A 20,756-nucleotide genomic window follows, 5' to 3' on the forward strand; every position below is an offset into this window, starting at 1 on the left:
TTCCATGTTCAAAATTAGTCTTTCTCTGACTGGTTATGAGTTCTGTAGTTTGCAATTACAGTTTGGTTAATTGAGTTCAAATGTTAGAAATGCAATGCTGCACGTGCAGACTCTTTCACCCATTTCACAAAATAAAATTTTGTGGTGCTACTGCTGTTCGCAAATCCAGAATACCAAACAACTTGAATTTTTGTGTGCAAGTTTCATCAATAAACAAATGCTTCTGCTTCTTTTCCCTGCTCTGTGAAGGATGAAGTGAATGGTTACCACTGCTTATGCCCTCGTGGTTTCACAGGAAAAAACTGTGAGATAGAAACCAACGAGTGTGAAAGCAATCCCTGCCAGAACGGGGGCCGGTGCAAAGACCTGGTGAATGGATTCACTTGCCTGTGTTCCCAGGGATTCTCGGGAGTCTTCTGCGAGGTGAGGGCAGCACAGACATTACTGCAATGCTTGGCATGGATTGAATTCTTGAAAGAAATATATCTCTGGGTTTAAATGGGAGTAACCCAAGGCTGGAGCATTGCTGCCTATCGTAGCTGTTACCTGATATTCTGAATAAGCAAATTTGTTGTGGAGTGCTGTCATAGTAGCTGTAAAGCTTGAATTTGCAGCCTGATAAACTGCAAGTTGTTGCACATAGGTGTTGGCCTTCCTAAGTGTTTTAAGGCTGCAAATATTCCTTAAGCTTGAAATGTTTCCGTTTGTAATTTTCAGGACCTGTGTCCTTTCCTTACACTAGAGTGCTTTAGGTTTTCATCCTAGTAACTCTGAGGTACATAATTGAATTACCCTTCAAGTAATACTACTGCTATTGGTAGGAGTATAATAATTATGTATCAGTTATTTATATATAATGGTGATAATTAGCATAATTACTAAAGGCAGGCAGATAGGCAAGTATTGGCTCTCAGAACTTTCTGTTTGAGATCATTTTAGGAACATGTAGTTCTAGTGCTTAAGGATTCAGATCTGAAATATTGAAGTCTTAGTGAGAATTCCTAAAGTCCTTAATGGAAATGAAGATATTCCTCTTTTTAGGGAGGACATTAGGCTTTTCAGTGTGAAATTATTTTGCATTAAGTATTCACTTTCTGGCTTTTGCTGATAGTCAAATCCATCTGAATCTTATGCTTACTATCAGCTGGAGGCATTAGACTAGAATGTCGTTGGATTTGCTCCAGAATTTTTTTGTGGAGGATATTAGAGTGATGTCTCTTAAAGACTGAAGTAAGTTCATTCTATGTCATTTGCATCATTAAAGAAGCAGTGCACTCATTTTATTCAAAATTTAAAAGGTCTGCAGATACCAACCAGTTTAATAAAACTGGTGCAGCACCTAATAGCTCATGAACTGTTCCTGCATAAGGATCATAACTTCAGTGCTCTACTCTGGGCTGATTTATACAATACTGTGTAATTAAAGTTTTAGCAAATGTGCTTGAATAATAGGGGAGAGTTGGCTGCTTGCCTTGTGTGTTGCAGGAAATATCTACCATTGATTCCAGATGCTAAAGTACCAGCTACTGAACTTGCATTGGGAAGGGGAAATTTACACTAATGGAAGGAAACAAATGGAGACATCTGATAGAGGAGATCTGAGAATCTTTCTCAGACCGTAGCTATTCTTTTATAGCTTGCTTTGAATGTTCTGTATGAGAGCACGAAATGGTTTGCTGAAAATTTTTCTGTTGCAGCTGGAATTGTATGTGCTCCTCTGAATTAAGTATTTAACACCATTTGTGTTCCTTCTCCTTTGGCTAGCTTTGCATTTTTCTCCTGTTTAGCTACTGAACTGCTAAAAATAGGGATCAAAACCACTATTGGACTTAGCTTTCAACTTTACAGACATAAAATTATCTTTCTCCCAAGAGAGATGTGAAGAAGGAAAAACTGACTTGAGGGAAGAAAAGCAATCCTTAAGAATAACAATTTGGAGGAAAGATACTGTGATGTAAAAATATCCCTTTTGAGGCTGCTTTGTGGATTTTGATACCAATTTAGGGCATCACGAATCAGTGATCTTGTGTCAGTCTAAAGCAGAAAGCAGCAGAATTGTTTTGCCACAGCAATGTCTGTGTTAAAGGTTATATATTATGAAGGCAAGCTTTGAATTTTGCTCTCTGGATCAGATGGTCAGAGTTCAAAATGCATCTCATGTTTCTGTGTAAATTGGTGTGGTGATGGTATTTGTGAAAATAAGGCCCTGAGCAGCTGGGTCTAACTAGACCTACTTTGAGCAGGAGGTGGGGAGTAGCTGACCTCTAGAGGTCCCTTCCAAGCTGTGTGGTTTTATAATAAATTCTATGTGCTAATTGAGATGGGAAGAGAATTTGCTCTAGGGGATGGGATTTTGTTCAGATTCTGTGCATTTTAAGTATCTTGCAGACACAAAGCTGACTAGTGCACTGGTATTTAACTTGCCTTGTAGCACTTGGTACGTGGGTGTGAAGGACAGAGAAGTAACTTATAATGATCCAGAGAAGTTTGCAGTAAGACATCTCCTAATGGCTTAAGTAATTATTTACTGAGTTACTGCAAATGTGCTTATTCAGACTCCTGCAAAGGAGTATTTTTTAGCAGTGTCAGAAATGCTTTGTATTAGGGTAGACTAAAGTAAGCTGAAGTTTCTCTGTCTTGCAGGATGGAATGCAATATTTATGATTCATAAACCTTCTTAAAACTTGAGGTTCCTTGTACATTAGCTTCATCTGCATCTTTGGCAAAGCAGATAATGCTGCTTACTCCTGGGAAATGAAGCAGCTGCTGCTAACTGTGGTCTCTCTTACAGATGGATATTGATTTCTGTGAACCTAACCCTTGCCAGAATGGGGCTAAATGTTATGATCTGGGAGGAGATTATTATTGTGCCTGCCCTGATGACTACGATGGAAAAAATTGTTCTCATCTCAAGGACCACTGCAAGAACAATTCTTGTAAAGGTACCTGCTGTTGTTCATAAATCTGTCTTGATGGTGGTGCATTAAAAAAAAAAAAATTAAGGCATTTTGGGGAATAGTGTAATGCAGAAATGTTTTTATTATGTTCTCTTGGACTTCATAAAATAGTGAGGCACTGAGAAGAAATGCTCCTTATTTTATGAAGAGCTAGATGGTGACTTACAGCTAACATGAAATTGTGATTGGTTTTAATTTTTGTAAAACTTCTTTTAGAACTAAAATCTGGTTGGTGATACAGATCATTAGTCTAAAGACTACACTTCTTTTTTTAGTAATAGACAGCTGTACAATAGAAGTCTTCACTAATGCTACCCAAGAAGGAATCCGTTTCATTTCATCCAATGTTTGTGGGCCTCATGGACGGTGTATTAGTCAGCCAGGAGGGAATTTTACTTGTGCCTGTGACAGAGGTTTTACTGGAACATACTGTCATGAAAGTAAGTAGGAGCATGTAAAAGATTATTCTTTTTGCTCTACATTTATTTTAAAGTTAATGTTACAAAGCTTTGCAACATAAAATAAAACATTCAGATTTCAGCAAAGTTGCATAAAGCACTGTTTCAGATGTACTGCTTGAAATTGTTTCTTCTGGTAGCAGTCTTTGTAGTGGTTTACACTTCCTCTGTGAAAGAAAACTGGTTTTAATCCAACTTCAATGTAAATGTGTCTGTACCCACTACCTTTATGTACAGTCTTATGAGTCATGGATTTCTCCAACAGGAGAATGGTAAAAAAGGGACCAGAACATGTATTGCTGGTCTGAGTGTTTTTTAAACCCCTGGATATTTTTGCTGGGTTAACTTAGTGCTCTGGTTTGACTTGCTACATGAGAGACAATACAGCCAGAAGCCCCACCAGGCTTGAAAACAGATGTTTGAGCTTTTCTTTTGCATGTACAAATGCAGTAATAACTTTGTGCTGCTTTTCCTAGAGACTCAAGTGTAGAGCACTCTTCTGAGTAGGTGAAAACAACCTTGAGCAATAATTGTTGACTTTCTGTTGTAGATATCAATGATTGTCTTGGGAAACCTTGCAAGAATGGTGGGACATGTATTGATGAAGTTGATTCATTTAGATGTTTCTGTTCAAGTGGCTGGGAAGGAGAACTGTGTGATACAAGTGAGTACTGCTCCGTGTTGCAGGGCCAAATGATGCACATTTGTTGTAACAGATGGTTGGTATGTACTTAATAATGGGTTAGTTTCTTTGTTCTATAATTAAGTCTTGTTTGCAGAAGTATTTTCAGAAATAACTTCAGGTAGCTGCTCTGAAAGCCTCAGTGCCTTTAATAAGAGCAGAATCTGATTCTCTGGTATAGTTCAGCATTTATCTCAGGAGAAGAGAACTTTTTGTCCGGGGGATAGGCAAAAGTGTTGGCCAAGAAGTGAACTAGACCTGTTCATGGTTAAGACACCTCAGAGGAAACTGCAGTAGTTTCTTTTTCTGGTATGAATGAAGCCTCTTCTACAACATGATGGCAAGGACTTGCTGAGACTTGTTACAGGACATGCATCAATTAAGATGTGAAATACAGACTGAGCAGGTTTTGGCAGCTATTGCTGTCAAAAGAGCTTTTGTGTGGTCTGGATGAAGTTTGTTCTGGAATACTTATGTTCCACCCATTAAAATGTTTGTCTCAAGTGAAAGGAGCTTTCTCTAAAATCCATGTTTGTGAAAATATGTTTATATGCATATGCATATATGTGATTAAGCCACCTCTGATGGCTGTAACTCTGTGCTTTGAAACATAGAACAGAAGAAGGGAGCCTTAACTGTCTCTTGTTGGTGTCCTGGGTTGGGGCTCCTTTTCAGGACATTGTGGTCCCTACTAGAAAGCTCTTTCTGAAGTTCAGAATACAGCTGTTTGTAAAAACAAAGCAACTTTGGTGCTCTACTGAGAAGCCACACTGTATGGTCCTTCTAAGCTGTCAGAAAGTCATAACTCATGTTGTTCTGTATTAAATCAGAGTATTTTCCATGCATGTATAAAGATAACCTCATAATAATTAGGACTGCTGTCTTCCTAAATAGTACAAAATTTATTTTCTTTTTAAAGAAATATTTTCTGTTTTCTCCTGGCCTTGGCTGGGATAGATCATCTAATCTGAATAACTGGGTTTTTTTTAGATTTCAATGACTGTTCTCCTAACCCATGTCACAACGGTGGCCGATGCATTGATTTGGTAAATGACTTCTATTGTGAATGTAAGAATGACTGGAAAGGCAAAACTTGTCATTCACGTAAGTGTTCCTTGCTTTGATCTTTAGATTACCCAAAGATTTATTCTCTTCTTGTGGTACTGAAGTTCCTGAAATTTAAAATAAAACAATTGCAGTGAAAAAATAGGTGCTCTTTCATTACCCCTTCCAGTTTCCCAGTCACAAAATGGAACATTTGAAAAATGCATCCCCTCATGTAGCAAAACAGTTTCATGAGAGATGTCCTTAGAGTCCATTCTTTGGGTTGTTTATTGTAATACAGAAAATGGAACAATGTGTCTTTGATACTGGTGCATTTAAATACGAAGCCTCTTTAATTTGTGATTAAAAAGTCCCTGTTTCTAACATTCAGCCAGACCAATGGCAATTAAAACTGCTTTGTTGTGGTGTGCAGGTGAATACCAGTGTGATGCAAACACTTGCAGTAATGGTGGAACATGCTATGATGATGGAGACACATTCCGCTGCTCGTGTCCTCCAGAGTGGATAGGAAGTACTTGCAACACTGGTAAGCTTTTTAAATTGTCTACAGATGAAGCCAGAAGAAGCAGAGAAGTATTTAAATAATCAGCTGTTTAGTAAACAGGCACACTGTTCTGGCTGGCTGGTTCAAAGCTGTTCCAGTTGGGTGGTGACTGAAATATAAGTAATTTCTTCCACTCACCTGACATGATACTGATTTTTAGGAAGCTATTCTCCTCTGGCTGCTTATATGGTCTTTTCCATAGCTTCTCTCCTAAGCAGTTTTAGAAAACTTGGACTGGTGTCTTGACTTCTCTATTAGTGTTTAGAGGCCCTGTGTAAAGGTTTTCCTGGGAATTTAATCCCCTGCTTGGCTTGCAGAGCCATAAGATTTGTGATCATGAGGTGTATGAGCAGGAATGCCCAGGAACAATGAAATGAAGTGGTTCTTCCTGGGGCATTTGCAGAGTTACTGCCTGCTGTAGGGGAACCATTTGTGATTTTTTTTTTCTTTGGAGACTGAATGTAGTATCTGTGGTGTATCTTTCTGAAAATGAAACTTCCATTTTGATCAGGAAGTCGAATGAAGATAAGTTAGTACAGTTTTTCTACTTTTTAGATGCAATTGCAGCTTTTAATCAAAAACTGAGATTTTAATACTAATATTTTATTGTAAAGAACACCTCATGGCCTGGGTAACTCAATGCCAAAATAATAATTTAGCAGTACTTGAAGAATGCTCACACAGATGGGGCAGAAAGGAGGTAATTCTTTGTTAATAAAATCTCATGGTTTGGTTAAATGATTGAATTGGGATGATGGTGAAGGTAGGTGAGAGACTGTCATGTGATGTATTTTAGGAGGTTTTTGACCTCTTTTTAAGTTTTTAACTGTTGGCTTAAATACTATGTAGGATTGTGATATTGACACATCCAGATGATGGGGTACTCTTTGTCTTCTGGGCTAATAGAGACTTTTTCTGTTTTCAAAGCTAAAAACAGCAGCTGTATTCTAAACCCTTGCATGAACGGTGGAACATGTGTTGGCAGTGGAGACTCCTTCTCGTGCATCTGCAAAGAAGGATGGGAAGGACGCACATGCACACAGAGTAAGGCTTTTCTTCTTTCTTCCCCTGCATCCCCCTGGGATATTGGGAGTGTCTGGCAGAGAGCTGTTAACTGAGACAAAGCAAGTTTATGGGGTTCATGTGCCAAAATATCTGAATCATTCAGAGTGGGAGGTAGGTAAAGAAGACGATGCTCGAGTAATGAATGAAGGGTTTGTCATGCTGCTTTTTGCATCCAGTCTCTGCCAAAATAAGACTCTCAGCCTTCTATAAAAATACAATTTTTGGAAATGTGTGCAGAGCAGAAAAAATACTCACAGAAATAATAATTTTAATAATGAAAAGTATCTGGAAAGGCAGCCATTTTCTCTGAGGATAGCAGTTAACTACTTTGACATACCAAGACAATGAATTGGTTAGGTGGAGTAAAGCCTGAAACTTGGATTCCCACCCCCCCTCCCCCCCCAGGTGTAACATTGGTAGTGGGAGGGAAACTCTTAAATTTGAGTTCTGTTTTTACTCTGCCTACTGTTGATATAAATGATAATTGAACTTCCTTTGCAAGTGTGGAAGAAAACGTTCAGTTCTGTATTTTTTTTCTTATCAAATATATTGTCTTCTGAACTATAGTGTTGTCTATTAGAAAATAAATTGTGCCCCTATTTACACTAGTCTATATTCTTTTTTCTAGACACCAATGACTGCAACCCTCATCCATGGTAAGTGCACAAACTCCAGTCCTGTACCTATTGTGAAAATAAAAATGAGCACAGTAATATGGATTTACATTACAGATTAGAACTATTTATACTCTAAAATAATTGAAGCCAGCCTCTGTAAAATATCTTATAACCATTTTTTTTGCTATGCCTTATCTATTCCTTGACAGCGACAAAGATTACAAAACAATCCTGAGTTGATTCACGTATAAACAAGTAAAAGTATTTTAGTGTAGTCTCCATGGTGGAACTGATTAGTAAATTACAGTGATATGAAGTGAATCACATATGATGACATTTGAAGTATTTGTAATTGGATAGGATAAAAAAATGAGAAATCAAAACCTGTTCGTTTACAGTAAATAATTTTAAATAATATAAAAATGTCTTGTTGGACCAATTACTATGTATAAACACGTTTAAAAAAACCCTTGAATTTTGGAAGATAAAATGGGAATATTTTAAATATAGAGATTGATATTTATGGTTGAAGGGGAAAAAACTGATGTGTGGATGAAACAATCTACCTTATCTTTCTCAGTTGTCCACTCTGATGCCATAATCCGTGCTTCATGTATTAAAAAAAGAACCAAATTTGGAAAAACTTGGGCTTTCTTTGTGTTCACTTGAAAGTGCTGTTCCACCTCTGAGTTCTGTGAATGCACTTCCTCATGCACCTGTAGGATGTTGCTGTTTTAATCTCTGACTTGCTAAGCAATAATGATATTTATCTATCATTACACTTTCTCTATTGATAGGAATAAATTGTCCCCCTGAAGAGCAGCAGAAGCTTTAATTACCAAAGCTTTAATTGACCAATGAAACAATGTAGGCTTGTTAACTAGACTTTTTTGTTTACAGTTACAACGGAGGGATCTGTGTTGATGGAGTGAACTGGTTCCGATGTGAATGCGCCCCTGGCTTTGCTGGTCCTGACTGCAGAATTAGTAAGTACCTGCATGGGTAGAGACCTGGATGGGTGTACCACTGCACAAATTGGAAAGAACACCTGATGACCCTTTTTACATTAGCTCAGCTGAATTCCAAATAATGAAGCAGAAGCCACCTGTTAGCTAGGTACTGATACCTTGTAAGTAATGGCAGGTTGTGGTCTGTTACTTATTTCATTGAATGGCACTGAAGTGAGTTGGCTTTTAAATCATGCTTAAAGACTTCATTGCTGGCTTTTCTTGGATAATTGTGACATTTCTGTGGTGCTGGCTTCATAGAAGCTTAAGTTTTAAATATTTCTGTTGATAAACATCTTGTTGGTAAAGATGACATATCTGTATGTGTTTTACTGAACATTAGAAACCAAAATCCCCTGAGACATTGCAAATGGAAACAAAAACATTGTGAGTGTAGTGCTGGCACGTGAATAACAGAAGTATGATAAAGGTCTTCCAAAGCTAGAAAACAAACTTGTTACACTGCAATTATTCTGAAGGATAGAGGCTGAAAAGAAGGGAGAAAAACAGACCCTAAAACTCTGTTGAAGTGTTGTGGAACAATCTGGTGGGGGAGTTTTGTTGTTTTGTTGGTTTTTTGGGTTGTTTTGTTTTTGTCTTTTTAATGGAATTTTACCATTTTGACTTGAATGGATATATACTTTATTTTTACTTTCTGCTTTGGAAGATCAGACTTCAGATCTTCTGTAGCCTCAAGGCTTTTGGGCTTGGTCCTTCCACTCCATCAGTATGGTGATGTGCTTTCAAGTTGAGACTTCATCCTCATTCTGGCATAGAGAAGACAAACCAGCACCTCTGGTTGGAGGGCAGCTGCAGCCCTTGTGGAAGCATCAGCTTAGCGGTGTCTCGATACAGAACCAGGGATGGCAGATCATTGTGTGTCTAGATCCAGATACCCAGAAAGGGATATTGAATTCTCCTTGGCTGCTCCTCTTCCCCTTAAGGCTAGGATGCCACAAATACGAATACTGCGCATTTGTAATGGAGCTGCAGACATTTTTTACTTGTTTAGACTGGTCTAGATGGAAGGAGTAGCTGACAAAAACACCTTTTATGGCTAATGCAGAAACAGAGTTAAGTCACCTTTTTCAGCATACAGAGGCTGAAGAATCTTAAATCTATATAGCTTGAAGGAGTAAAGAGGAGGAAAGAGTAGTTAAACCCTGTTGAAGTTTAGATCTTGTGTATTTGCTTAAAACTTCATCTTAGTGCACTTTTGAAGGAAGCAACAATTGGGTTGTTTTCCATTGCCTACATGTGCAACTGTCTCACTACTGCCATTTATTCTGTTCACTTTCAAACTCCTGTACTTTAAACTGAGCTGATGCTGTGTATGACACAAGAACTGGTGTGTAAACAGTTTTTGAGGGGTTGGAATGGGCATTTATATTCAGTGGAAGGAAACCTTTCAAAAGATGCTTTGGAAGAGAAAGGTTCTGGTTGAAGATGAAGCAGTTGGTGCTTATGGCTCACAACTTGATAAGTTGGTTTCTGTTGCATAAATCAGTATTGGTCACTTCCCCAGAATAACAAATGGCACATTGCTGTCCATCTGAATGGATCATGCTTCCGTGCCTTTTTCCATTGGCTTCTGTGGCTAAGCCTCTGCATCTTTAAAGGATTTAAGAGGTTTTTGTGCTAAGTGTCTGTGTACTAAATTAATCTACTCACTATTTGAAGGTTATTAATGTTCAGCAAATGTGTGTTACAAAGTAAACTGTTATTGTTCTGCCTTATGGTCATTTGTATTGCAGTAAATCACTTTTTTGAGCATTGTTGAGCAAGTTCATTGTTCAGCTCCTGCACTCTGATAACTTCATGAAAGCACATGCTCTTGTATGAAGCCTAAATGTCTGAGATCAGTGCCAGAACAGGATGTGGGACTTGTTCTGTAGCTGAATGTGGAGAAGGCATTAACACCTTCAGCTGTCCAACACCTCTGCTCTGTGAGATGAGTCAGCATATGACTGCTATTTTGATTACCAGAACTTCAATTAGGGTGCAATTACAAGAAATCTATTGCAGGTTATTGCTGAAATGGCAGAACTGTTTAATTACAAGATTAATTCTGAAGCTACAGTGTCCTTTGCTTTAAAGAAAGGAGGTATTGTTAGATTACACCTCAGTAAATTATTAATTACAATATTTTGTGTCCTTGTCACTGATTTTTACCTATTTTCTGTCCAGATATTGATGAATGCCAGTCTTCTCCTTGTGGATATGGTGCCACCTGTATAGATGAAATAAATGGATACCGATGCACTTGTCCCCCTGGAAGAATTGGTCCTAGATGCCAAGAAGGTATTCCTATATCTGCTATCAACCTTTACCCAGAAAACAATAGGGCACAATGTAGCCCATATAAAGTTTATGTACAGTAGTCTGATATGTAAGGAACAGTAGCTAATATTTTTAATTTAAATTTGTATAGTATTTATAACTTGAAGAGGTGAAGTGTCTGAGTGTGCCTTTTTTTTGTTTTTTTCCCCTTAGTGATTGGAATTGGAAAGCCTTGCTGGCTTAAAGGAATGACCTTTCCCCATGGCAGCCGGTGGGAACAGGAGTGCAACAGCTGCCACTGTTTGGATGGACGTATTGACTGCACCAAGGTAGGCATTTTGGCCTATCTTCTTAAATTCCTGTGGCTGGAACAAACTCATTGTTCTTCATGCACAAGTTAGTCTTTGTCTCCTCTAAATTTCCTCTGTTTAAAAAATTTTTTTTAAAAAGTGGCTTCCTGTAAAAGTACTTATGGATTGTCTTATAATCATAAGTTACTGCCCTGCTCCCTACCTGCTAGAACAGGCTCTCTAGACCACTTGTTGCAGAAAATGAAATGTGAGCTGGCAAAGAGTAAAGGATAAATAAATCACACTGCTGAAGCTTTGCAAACACAGTTTTAGAGCTCCTAATTTTGTGAAATTAGGACATGTAGGAAGAAGTTTTTTCAGTGGGTATTTTTGTATTGTCCTTCAGCAGCTTTATGAATTGACAGATTTCAACCTTTGTGTATATATTATGGACTAGATCCTGGTGGTTTTGTGACTGAGGAAAAGTAAGACCTAGATGCAGATGGAACATGTGCTGTAAATGCAACTCATCCATGTGTGATATTTGGTTTCTTCCATGTAATGGCACAACTGCACTTTCTTGCTGACAATTGTGCTTTAAGAAAGCTCTAAGTTCCTGCACCAATAGCTGTAGAGTGCTATGTAGGATCTTAAAGGCTACATGGAATTGTAGAACATCCTGAATTGGAAAGGACCCACAAGGATCATCCAAGTCCAGCTGCTGGAATGGAGCTGTATTTGGAAACTTGCTGCACCCCAGTAATTTGTGGGTACCAGCAAACTGTTTTCTTCTGGGAGCATGGTTGGAGTGGCTGTGCTTATCACCAGTGTGCATCAGCTCTTAACATATTCAGCATTCTCTGGCAGGGGTCTCAGTGTAAATATTGAAGAAATTAATCTTTGTGGGGATACTTCTTTCTAGATTAAAGACACCTAGAGGACTAGATTAAAATAAATGCTTAAACTTCTGTATAACTCAGTTATGTGTGACAAATTCATAAACTTCTAAGGAGATGTGCCCAGTCAGTGGTTTCTTGGATTATCTTTGCACAGTTTTTTACTCTTCTGTCTGCACAAAATGTCCTCATTTTGTGGAAGAGCAGCTCCATCTGCTACTAAGACTACAGCAGTATCAAAACACAGATATTCTGCAGGCAGCAGTAGCTCATGACCATCCTATGTGAATTGCTTATTTTGATTTGATGTGTAAGAGCAACTTGCAACAGTGCTTTGTTCTTTTTAATTTCTAGGTGTGGTGTGGAAAAAAGCCTTGTCTGTTACACAAATACTGGGATAATTCAAATAACCAGTGTCCCATGGGTCAAGAATGCCAGGAAAAGTATATGAAATGCTTTCAGCCACCGTGCACGGACTGGGGAGAATGCAGTGCCTCTGAACCTCTGCCTATCAATATCAAATGTCTGCCTAATTCTGGGTACTTGGACAATGACTGTGCTAGAATTACTTTAATTTTTAATGGAGATAAAGTCCCCCAGGTGAGAATGGAATTCTTAATGAAGTGTGGCACTATATGTAGGGATCTATTCTATGTCACAGCATGCAAGATTAAGGTTTCTAGTATGACTCCTTGCTATTATAAGCTTGCAAATTTTATTACTAGACTCCTCTGTTGCTTTTAATTGTACTTTGTCTAAAGGGTGAGGCAAAATTAGGGTTTGTACTGAATATTTTATTTTCTTGAGTCTTGAAGAACTATTTACACTTCAAGATGGGCTCAGACTGTACTAACGTAATCATGCAAGCTCAGTTTTTTGTCTTTCATTCCAAAACACTGTTCTTCACTTTTCTGCCCTTTCTTGCTGCCTTCATCAGTTCTTAGCAACTGCTAGAACTCTGAAGATCCTTATTTTTACATGCTATTTTTTACTTGAACTAAAATTACGCAATCTCCTTTGCTTCTAACAGGGCACTACAACAGAAAATATCTGTTCTGAAATCCGATATTTACCAGCTACTAGGACTGTTTCTAGGGACAGAACTCTGATAATATTATGTGATCCATCTTACTCCACAGAGAACGCAGTGGAAGTTGCTATTGTAAGTATGAGACTAGTGTGTGTGTATATATATATATAAAAATGTGTTTTCTTAATAGTTTTTTCTGGGGAAGAAGTTGTTCAAGCTTGTTTCACTTGAATGCAGGTGGAGCAATCTGTGGCTTAGTCTTGTCTGCAAAGCAATTTTGTGATCTCACAATTTCCTACACTGCCAGAGAGCTGAAACTGCAGGTTTTGTTAATGACAGACAGCTACTACAGCCTCATGATAAATTACTCTAAAGACTAGTTCAGCCCAAATTAGTGAACGGGTGCCTACTTGTTCTGTCAGAAAGCTGGAGCTATTGACCTTCTCAGTAAGGAGATAGGGTTACAGGTGGCTGGATTGTTCTCGTGGAGAGGTTTCTGCTGTGCATTTAGAGTATGGCTGCTTCAGGGATTTCTTTACATATAAGGTACTAAGTGAGAAGTGGAAGAAGGTGGAAGTTGAGTAGATAAAAGTAACTCTTGCCCTAATGAGCTAAAGACTTGCTTTAGATGCATTTACAGCTCAATCACGCGATGCTTGTGTATAGCTTAGTTTTCAAGCAAGAGTTAATTTTTGTGGTAAATGGTTATCCAGGCAGAAGCTGGACTGTCTGTCTCTACTAGTGCTGTAAAGAGCATGCTGAGCCACAATGGGAGCAAAGTGTAGGGTATAAATAGAGCAGACTGTTATTAGTCCAAGCTCCTATCTAGATAATCCACATGTCTTGAACTGCTCCAAACTATGACTAAGTTTAGCTCATCAATTTAAGTAACTTGGAAGTCACTGCCTTTCCTTTGAGGTATGCTAAATTAACAAGTAGGTGTGCTACCCACCAAGTCTGACACTGCATCTGCAGTTGGGGTAGAGCCAGCCATGCTGTTGCTGTGGTAAAGGTTGATAGCAGTTTTAGAGAACTGTTTGTAGCTACTGTCAAACAAATTCAACTGAGTGAACTCAATTAAGATGTCGCTGGATTTAAAAAGTACATTTCCATGGTTAGGTGAGTGCAATAACTTCTTGTTTTCCCCTGTCACTCCATGTAGTCCTTTGTCCCACACCGAGATGAACAAGATAACAGCCTCATTCAGAATGCTGCTAATACAATAGTGAATGCCATCACCAAGCGACAGAACAGCACGGTTATGTTGGCAGTAACTGAAGTCAAAGTTGAGACCATCGTTGTTGGGAATTCATCATCAGGTAAGGTTCCAGTGCACACCTCCTCTGTTGTGTTTTCTGTTCCCCTGCTGTCAGGCTTCTCGTATCTTTCTTTACACACTGGAGAAAATGATCCACCAGATTGTCTTTAGTTGCTGTTACTAACTGAAGAGAAAGCAGCTTTGAAATCAAGATTCTGGGCTTGTGTGCTAGTTTAAACTTAACCTCATCCCTAACGTGATGTGCCCAGATACTCTTGCCATAGTTTTGGCTCTGACTTCCAGCCCAGCTCTCCAGCCTAAGCACACCTTTCACAAGATCAGGAGTTGTTCTCATGTGCAGTTCCAATCCTGTCTAACTCTCCTACATTAACCTTAAGCCAGCCTCAGCCCTTGATGCTGCTGCACTGAGGCTGTGAGGAAATGAAAATATGGGGAGAGGGAAGGTGTGGTGTGATACCAATCTCTTCTGAAGTGCTTGTGTGCTATTTATTTACCTTAACAAGAGTTAAAGTTGTCTAGTTTCTTCCAATACTTGGCCATGATAATGTAAAACTCCACTCTCTTTTTCAACATGTGTTTCTCACTAGTGCACAGCTGGCTTAAAATGTAGTGTTCATTCCTCTTAAAGAGAATACAGTGTGATTGGAGACCTTTATCTCTGAATGCTGGCTCTCCAAGAGCTGTGCCAAAATAAGCGATTGAAGATTCTGCATGCCTGTGTTCCTGCCTGGGGGAGGCAGGAGACAGGCTTGTGGAAGACCGCTGCTAGGCTCAAGTTCAACTAAGCCCCCGAGTGAAAATCTTACAATGGTAGGAGGCTCTCCCAGCTTTTTCCTAGGCCTCCCCAACATAATCTTCTGGAAGATCTTCCACCCATAGTCCAAACAATTAGCAGATTGCCTGGTTCCACTTCCCTTGCATTTTCCTTCTAGGAAATGCCTTTCATCTGTTAAAGTCTTGGCAAATGTGCTGTTTCCTCAGCTCTCCTGAAGGAGTGTGCCTGCTTTGTGCTTGCCTTGAACAGCAATTGTGTAGAAGATAAGGAATTGAGCTGGGGTTTTCACATACCTCAGCCTCTGGTTTTTCTGATTGCATATTAAATTCTAAGGCTAAAGGGATGCAGATTATTTTGCCTCCCACCTCAATAAGATTTAAAGATTCTCCTAAAATAGTGGATTAATTTGGGTTCTCTTGCAAAATGATCTCCAGACTCGTCATTTTAATATGGATGCTCAGTATGGACCAATGGCCCCTAGTTCTTTAAACTGAGTTGTTACAAGGCAAACTGTAACCTGGACACTCACGTTTTTTTATTTGGTTTGCTTTATTGCTACCCCTTAATTGGGTGAGGTGGGTGGAAACCTATCAGAAAATGTGGTGTAAAGCCCTTTGCATTGAGAATCTGATTTCTGTGGGATGCTCAAGTGTCTGGGTGGAGATGATCATTTAGATGCTTCATTGATTTCCTCAAGCTTTACAAAAAAGTAGTCTGAATTTGGAATCTGTATGCCAAAAATTCTGTATAAAGAACCTGTTACTAAGTAAACTTGGATCCATGGTCATATGATGAAATAATAGCTGTGATAGCAGTGAGAATGCAAGCTTTGTATCTAATCTTGGAGAAGCTGTTATGAAGAGCTCCTTTTTCTTTGAAGTATTTCCCCCCTTCATGATTTAATGTTAGGTTGCTTATGAAAAATCAGGAGAGAATAGCAGTTGCTCATGTGAGTGCAATCCTTCCCTGAACTGTTAAAATGCAATTTTGAGATCCCTTGAGGCCAACAGTGTTGGCAGTTTACTCACCCTCCTTTACCAAAAGGAAATGTTTGAGAATGTGTAACATTGCACATAAGAATGTGCTCAGAAGACACTTGAATGTTGGAGCAAATGACCGTGGTGTCAAAACACTGGTTGTTTTTGTATAGTCATTTCCAGGTTATTCTGCAAGCAGATGTCTTAAAACTGCTGAGGGAGTTTGTTTGGATCAGGCATTAGAGTGGTGGGTTGACAGCATTTGTCTACAGAGCTGTTGAACAATCATGTTACTCTCTAAAAAAACAAAGCACCTCATTTTCTGTCGCCTCTTCAGGTGTGAACTTTTGCTTATCAAGAAGAATAGAAAAAAGTTGTTATTCTCTCCTAGCTGTACAGCTCTTGAGGAAGGGGAGCAAAAGTAGTCCAAAATTTTCAGAAACATTTTCCTAGAGAAATAATCTGTGTCTGTGTGGCTGTGAGAACACTGTAGTGAGGTCTGCTTTGGGAGTGAAGAAAAGCAATTGCCACAACAACTTTTGTTTGTTCATTGAGTGGCAAAGACTCTTCTCTCCAGGGACAATATTTTGGTATTTCATCCTGAGGTAGAACAGGAACATGCTGAAGAATGCATGATCAATTTGGTTATGTAGCTCTAACCTGAATGTTTTTGGAGATCATTGATGCAGAAATGTCTGTAGACGTTGATGGTAAAGGACTGTTCTTTCTGATGATAAATGCAGGATATATTTGTGGTGCAAGTGCCAGTACTTCTAGAGCAACTTAAAGGCACAGTACTCCACTGCCTGCCTCCTGCTAGGATAAGGCTTTTCTTAGGAGTGATTACTCAGGTTTTCTGGGCCAACTTTGCTTAGATGCTTGAGAAAGATGCTACTTAATAAAACCAGTTTGTCTGTTGGAGGGGAAAAAAGACCTCAAATGGAGCTTTCCTCCCTCATCATTAATCACGTAAAACTGAACTAGTAAAGAGCACTTCCAGATGGACCTGCTGCATTCAGGCAGTTGTTATTGTGCTGTAAAGACATCTTGCTTCCTTTCTCCTAAAAATGGTTCAGGGGATCACCTGTAGTTGAGTATGAATACTTTTCTTGAAAATGTCCAGCGCTATATATCTTGTTCTGTTAACTCAAGACTTTATTTCTTTCCATTTGCCCTCTAGATTATTTGGTTCCAATTCTTTGTGCAGTATTTAGCATTGTGTGGCTGACTTGTATAATCATCTGCGTGTGGTGGACTCGGAAAAGAAGAAAAGAGAGAGAGAGAAGCCGTCCTCCCAGAGAAGAGGGTGCCAATAACCAGTGGGCACCTTTAAATCCCATAAGAAATCCTATAGACAGATCTTACAGTAACAAAGACATTCGTTATGAATGCAAAAACTTCATATCTCCTCAAAAGAGAACTTGTGATGCAGTAGAGGAGTATGTAGAGTATGAGGAAGAGGAGGATGAAGAGGAGGAAAGAGATGAGGAAATGGACAAATTCCTCTCTCACAAACTCGCAAAGCCTTTGCCGACAAAGGTGTCTGACACATCAGAGAGCAGTCCAGTAAAGAAATCCCATCAAATAGGCAAAATGGACAACAGATCTGTAAAAAATGTGAATGCATCAAACTTTGAAGGCAGTAGAGACTAACCTGTATTTGGGATGTAGGCAGACTGCGCCTGCACTTGCTGGGGAGGGGAAAAATTGACATCTCCACTTTGCATTAAGGACTAAAAATATCTGGAGTCAAATGTTCATAGTTTCTTTATTTTGCGTAAAAAAAATAAATAAAAATAATAAATAAAATTTATTTTGTTTCTTTAGCCTTGTATAAATTATTCAATGACTGTCAGATGAAAAAAAATGAGTAATCTTTGATAGTTGCTATTTTTGTAAAGTTTACTTATAATACACTCGCTGTGTGGCAGAGGAGAGGTTGTATTTTCAATAAGTGTAAAGTTTATTACAAAAGACTGTACACTGTTTACAGAATGTATTTCTTTTTATTACTTGCTCTAATTTAATGGTGGCTTTAAAACCTCCTGGTTGAGGAAATTGTGTGAACTTTAAACTGCTTTCTTGACTTTGAATCTCTATTAATGGCAGCTCACTGCACTTGTTACGTTAGTAGCTTCTGTAAGATTTTTTCCAAATTTGCCTTACACACTTTGTAATAGGAACAAAAAAAAAATTATAGAGATCTTTCAACTGTGGTTTAAAAGTGGCCTTTTTATTTCTGTTTAATTACTTTAGAATTGCAGTATTGAAGCATGTGACAAGTGCCTTGAGATTAAACTTTTTCTATAGCAACTGTCAAAGACTGCCATATCAATATAGTAAAATTGTGAGAACTCTAGGTTCCCCAACTGACACAGTTTATTTTCTAATAGTGAAAGTGCTTTTGTGTAAATATGTACATATTAAATGAATCACTCTGTATATTTGATTTAATAAGTTAAATATTTTGGTCTTTTTTTTTTTTTTACATGTCATTCCTTTTAATTTATGTTGCAGAAAAGGAGGTTCTATGGCAGTTTATAAGACTTTTTTTGGTATTATGTCCAGATTAGAAAATGATGTTAATACAATCAATGTTAGGAATCTGTTGGTCATTTGTATTTACATAGGAACATAACCACTTACGTGTAAATAGATCCAGAAATGTTTGTTTATCCCCATGTTCAGCCCATCTCAAGAACACTAACGGGTGCATCTACTGTACAGTACCAACATAGAGAGGCATTGTTTTTTCTTTTGTGAATATGTTAATTACATGTGGTATTACTTTTTTTTTGCGTTTAAATACAGGCCTAATGAAGGGAACAATATTTTCCTCAATCTTGTTTCTGTTGTGCTTTATTCATCTTTCGCTCTAAAGGGAAAAGGCTGGCAAGCTCAGAGGATGGGAGTACCTCAGCAGATATTGGTTAAATGTTGTGGAAAGCTTATGCTTTTTTTTTTTTTTTTTTTTTTTTTTTTTTTTTTAAGGCTTTTATTATTGCTGTTAACTGGGCAGACTATAAGTTTATTTTAATTACTGAAGAAGCATAACACTACGTACACCTAGTTACCCTACCACTGAGAGGAACGGATGTCTGAGAGTGTAAACTCTGGCCCACGAGCAATGTAAACATGAATGTTTTGAAACCAGTTACTTTATACAGGAATGCAGGATTTGCTTTGCAGGATCATCTGTTTTAGTACATTTTTTTGACATGTTCTTAAAAAAAAAAACCTTTCAGAAAAGAAACTATTTATTAAAGCATTTTATAATGATGTTTGTTGTAACTTTTTTACTTGTGCTAAATATTCAAAACTTATTTTGATAACCTGGTTAGGAGTTAGTTTAGAAAAGGGTACTATCCTTCTCATGTTCCCCAGTATAATCCTGAGTATTTAAACCAAAAACACTTTTTTTCTGCTACTCTTGTAACTTTTTGTACTGTAATGCTGCTGTCTTCCATAATCTAATAAAATGATTCCCTCATTGTGTGTAAGATACTTCAGATCGTTGTTTGCTTTCTAAGCTCTTGGAGCTCGGATGTGAGCAGGCTAAACAGAGGAGGAGTGAAAGTCCTGCTTTAATTCCCGGTACTTCCCGTAACCCGAGCGTGCAGCACCGAGCGCCGACGCTTCCTGAGCCAGCTCAGCAGCCTTGTCCCACAGCCCTGCCACTGCCAGCCTGCGGAGGAGGTGCTGTCCACATGTGCCTTAGAGACACCTCTAGCTCCCAAACTGGAGCTCTCCCTGCACAGCACCAGGGCTGTGTTCAGCTGCCAGGAGCTGGGCTGGAGGGTCCATGTGGGTCCCATCCAGCTCGGGATATTCTGTGATTGTGTGTTCCATGCGCATGCTTTGCAGTGGTCTTCTCTCTGGCTGCTCAGTGACGCCTTGTCTGAGCAGAGTTTGCTTCCTTGGGTGAGAAGAGGGCTGGCTGAGCATGCAGGGGCCCGAGGAAGTATCCTTGCCCAATTGAGTTGGATTTTGAAGTAGTATCTTTCTCTACGCTGCAGCCCTTCAGATCTTTTGCATGACATGCTCCAATCTCAGTTCAGAAGGTCTATGCCTGTTTCTGTAACTGTTCCTTTGTAAAAGATATTTTATGTAGTAAAATATGGATTCCTGTGAAATAATATGGAATATGAAAGTTGATTTTTTTCCTGGTAGTTATCAGCCTATGCGGCAGAATTCTAGATTCTAGCAGAGCTTTTATTCCAGTCATCATATAGCTACTTTTTATTGCTTTTCTTGGAGTATTTGCTGTCTTTATCTTGATAGAAACAGCTCTTAGCTAAGTCAGTTCTCAAAATCAAGTTCTGTTTCTCAAAAGGAGAAATAATAGGTTTATATGCATATAGAGTAAGGTCAGTGTTGTTCTGTCACGGAGCCATGAGCTGGCTCACTGCTCCCAAAGGTGCTAATTCTGCTTCTTCCCAGTACTGAAGTAGCACGTAAAATAAAGGGGGCACAACAGTGGTTATCACCCACTGTTCTAAGCCAAGGGTCTGGTCCCATGTCCAGGACTCATTCCCCCTGTGGATTCACAAAACCACCACAGGCAAATGTTCCATTTTGTAGTGTTCTTCCCCTGCCAAAACCAAGAATTATTTGATGCCTCCTTCATGTGATAGGTGAGTTATGTACTTTGAGATATGTGAAACAAGATGAATAAGATCAGGAGGATAAACAAAAAGTTAACTTTCTGACTTCCACAAGTTAACCTTGATCGATTTTATGCAGATTTTATATGCTGTTTGTAAATTACTTGTATGTCTCCACATGCCTCATCTCACCTTATTCAGTAATTTTGTTTCATCTTGATTTATTTTTA

At 38.7% G+C, this 20,756-nt stretch overlaps 1 protein-coding gene across 2 annotated transcripts in view; it reads left to right on the top strand.

Moving 5' to 3' along the window:
• JAG2 (jagged canonical Notch ligand 2) overlaps positions 1 to 19,426 on the top strand; it is a 69,968-nt gene extending 50,542 nt beyond the window's left edge. For both annotated transcript variants that reach the window (XM_048307688.1, XM_048307689.1), the window contains 15 exons: positions 250 to 423; positions 2,792 to 2,942; positions 3,233 to 3,397; positions 3,966 to 4,079; positions 5,088 to 5,201; positions 5,575 to 5,688; positions 6,634 to 6,750; positions 7,400 to 7,427; positions 8,289 to 8,374; positions 10,583 to 10,696; positions 10,889 to 11,004; positions 12,216 to 12,461; positions 12,892 to 13,023; positions 14,054 to 14,210; positions 17,103 to 19,426. In XM_048307688.1, the coding sequence (XP_048163645.1) occupies positions 250 to 423; positions 2,792 to 2,942; positions 3,233 to 3,397; positions 3,966 to 4,079; positions 5,088 to 5,201; positions 5,575 to 5,688; positions 6,634 to 6,750; positions 7,400 to 7,427; positions 8,289 to 8,374; positions 10,583 to 10,696; positions 10,889 to 11,004; positions 12,216 to 12,461; positions 12,892 to 13,023; positions 14,054 to 14,210; positions 17,103 to 17,575 (2,301 nt within the window). In that variant the 3' untranslated portion in view covers positions 17,576 to 19,426. The remainder of the gene's footprint in view (positions 1 to 249; positions 424 to 2,791; positions 2,943 to 3,232; positions 3,398 to 3,965; positions 4,080 to 5,087; positions 5,202 to 5,574; positions 5,689 to 6,633; positions 6,751 to 7,399; positions 7,428 to 8,288; positions 8,375 to 10,582; positions 10,697 to 10,888; positions 11,005 to 12,215; positions 12,462 to 12,891; positions 13,024 to 14,053; positions 14,211 to 17,102) is intronic.
• Positions 19,427 to 20,756: the final 1,330 nt, after the last annotated feature.

This window comes from Corvus hawaiiensis, chromosome 6 (genome assembly GCF_020740725.1).
Source record: "Corvus hawaiiensis isolate bCorHaw1 chromosome 6, bCorHaw1.pri.cur, whole genome shotgun sequence".
NCBI classification, from domain to species: domain Eukaryota; kingdom Metazoa; phylum Chordata; class Aves; order Passeriformes; family Corvidae; genus Corvus; species Corvus hawaiiensis.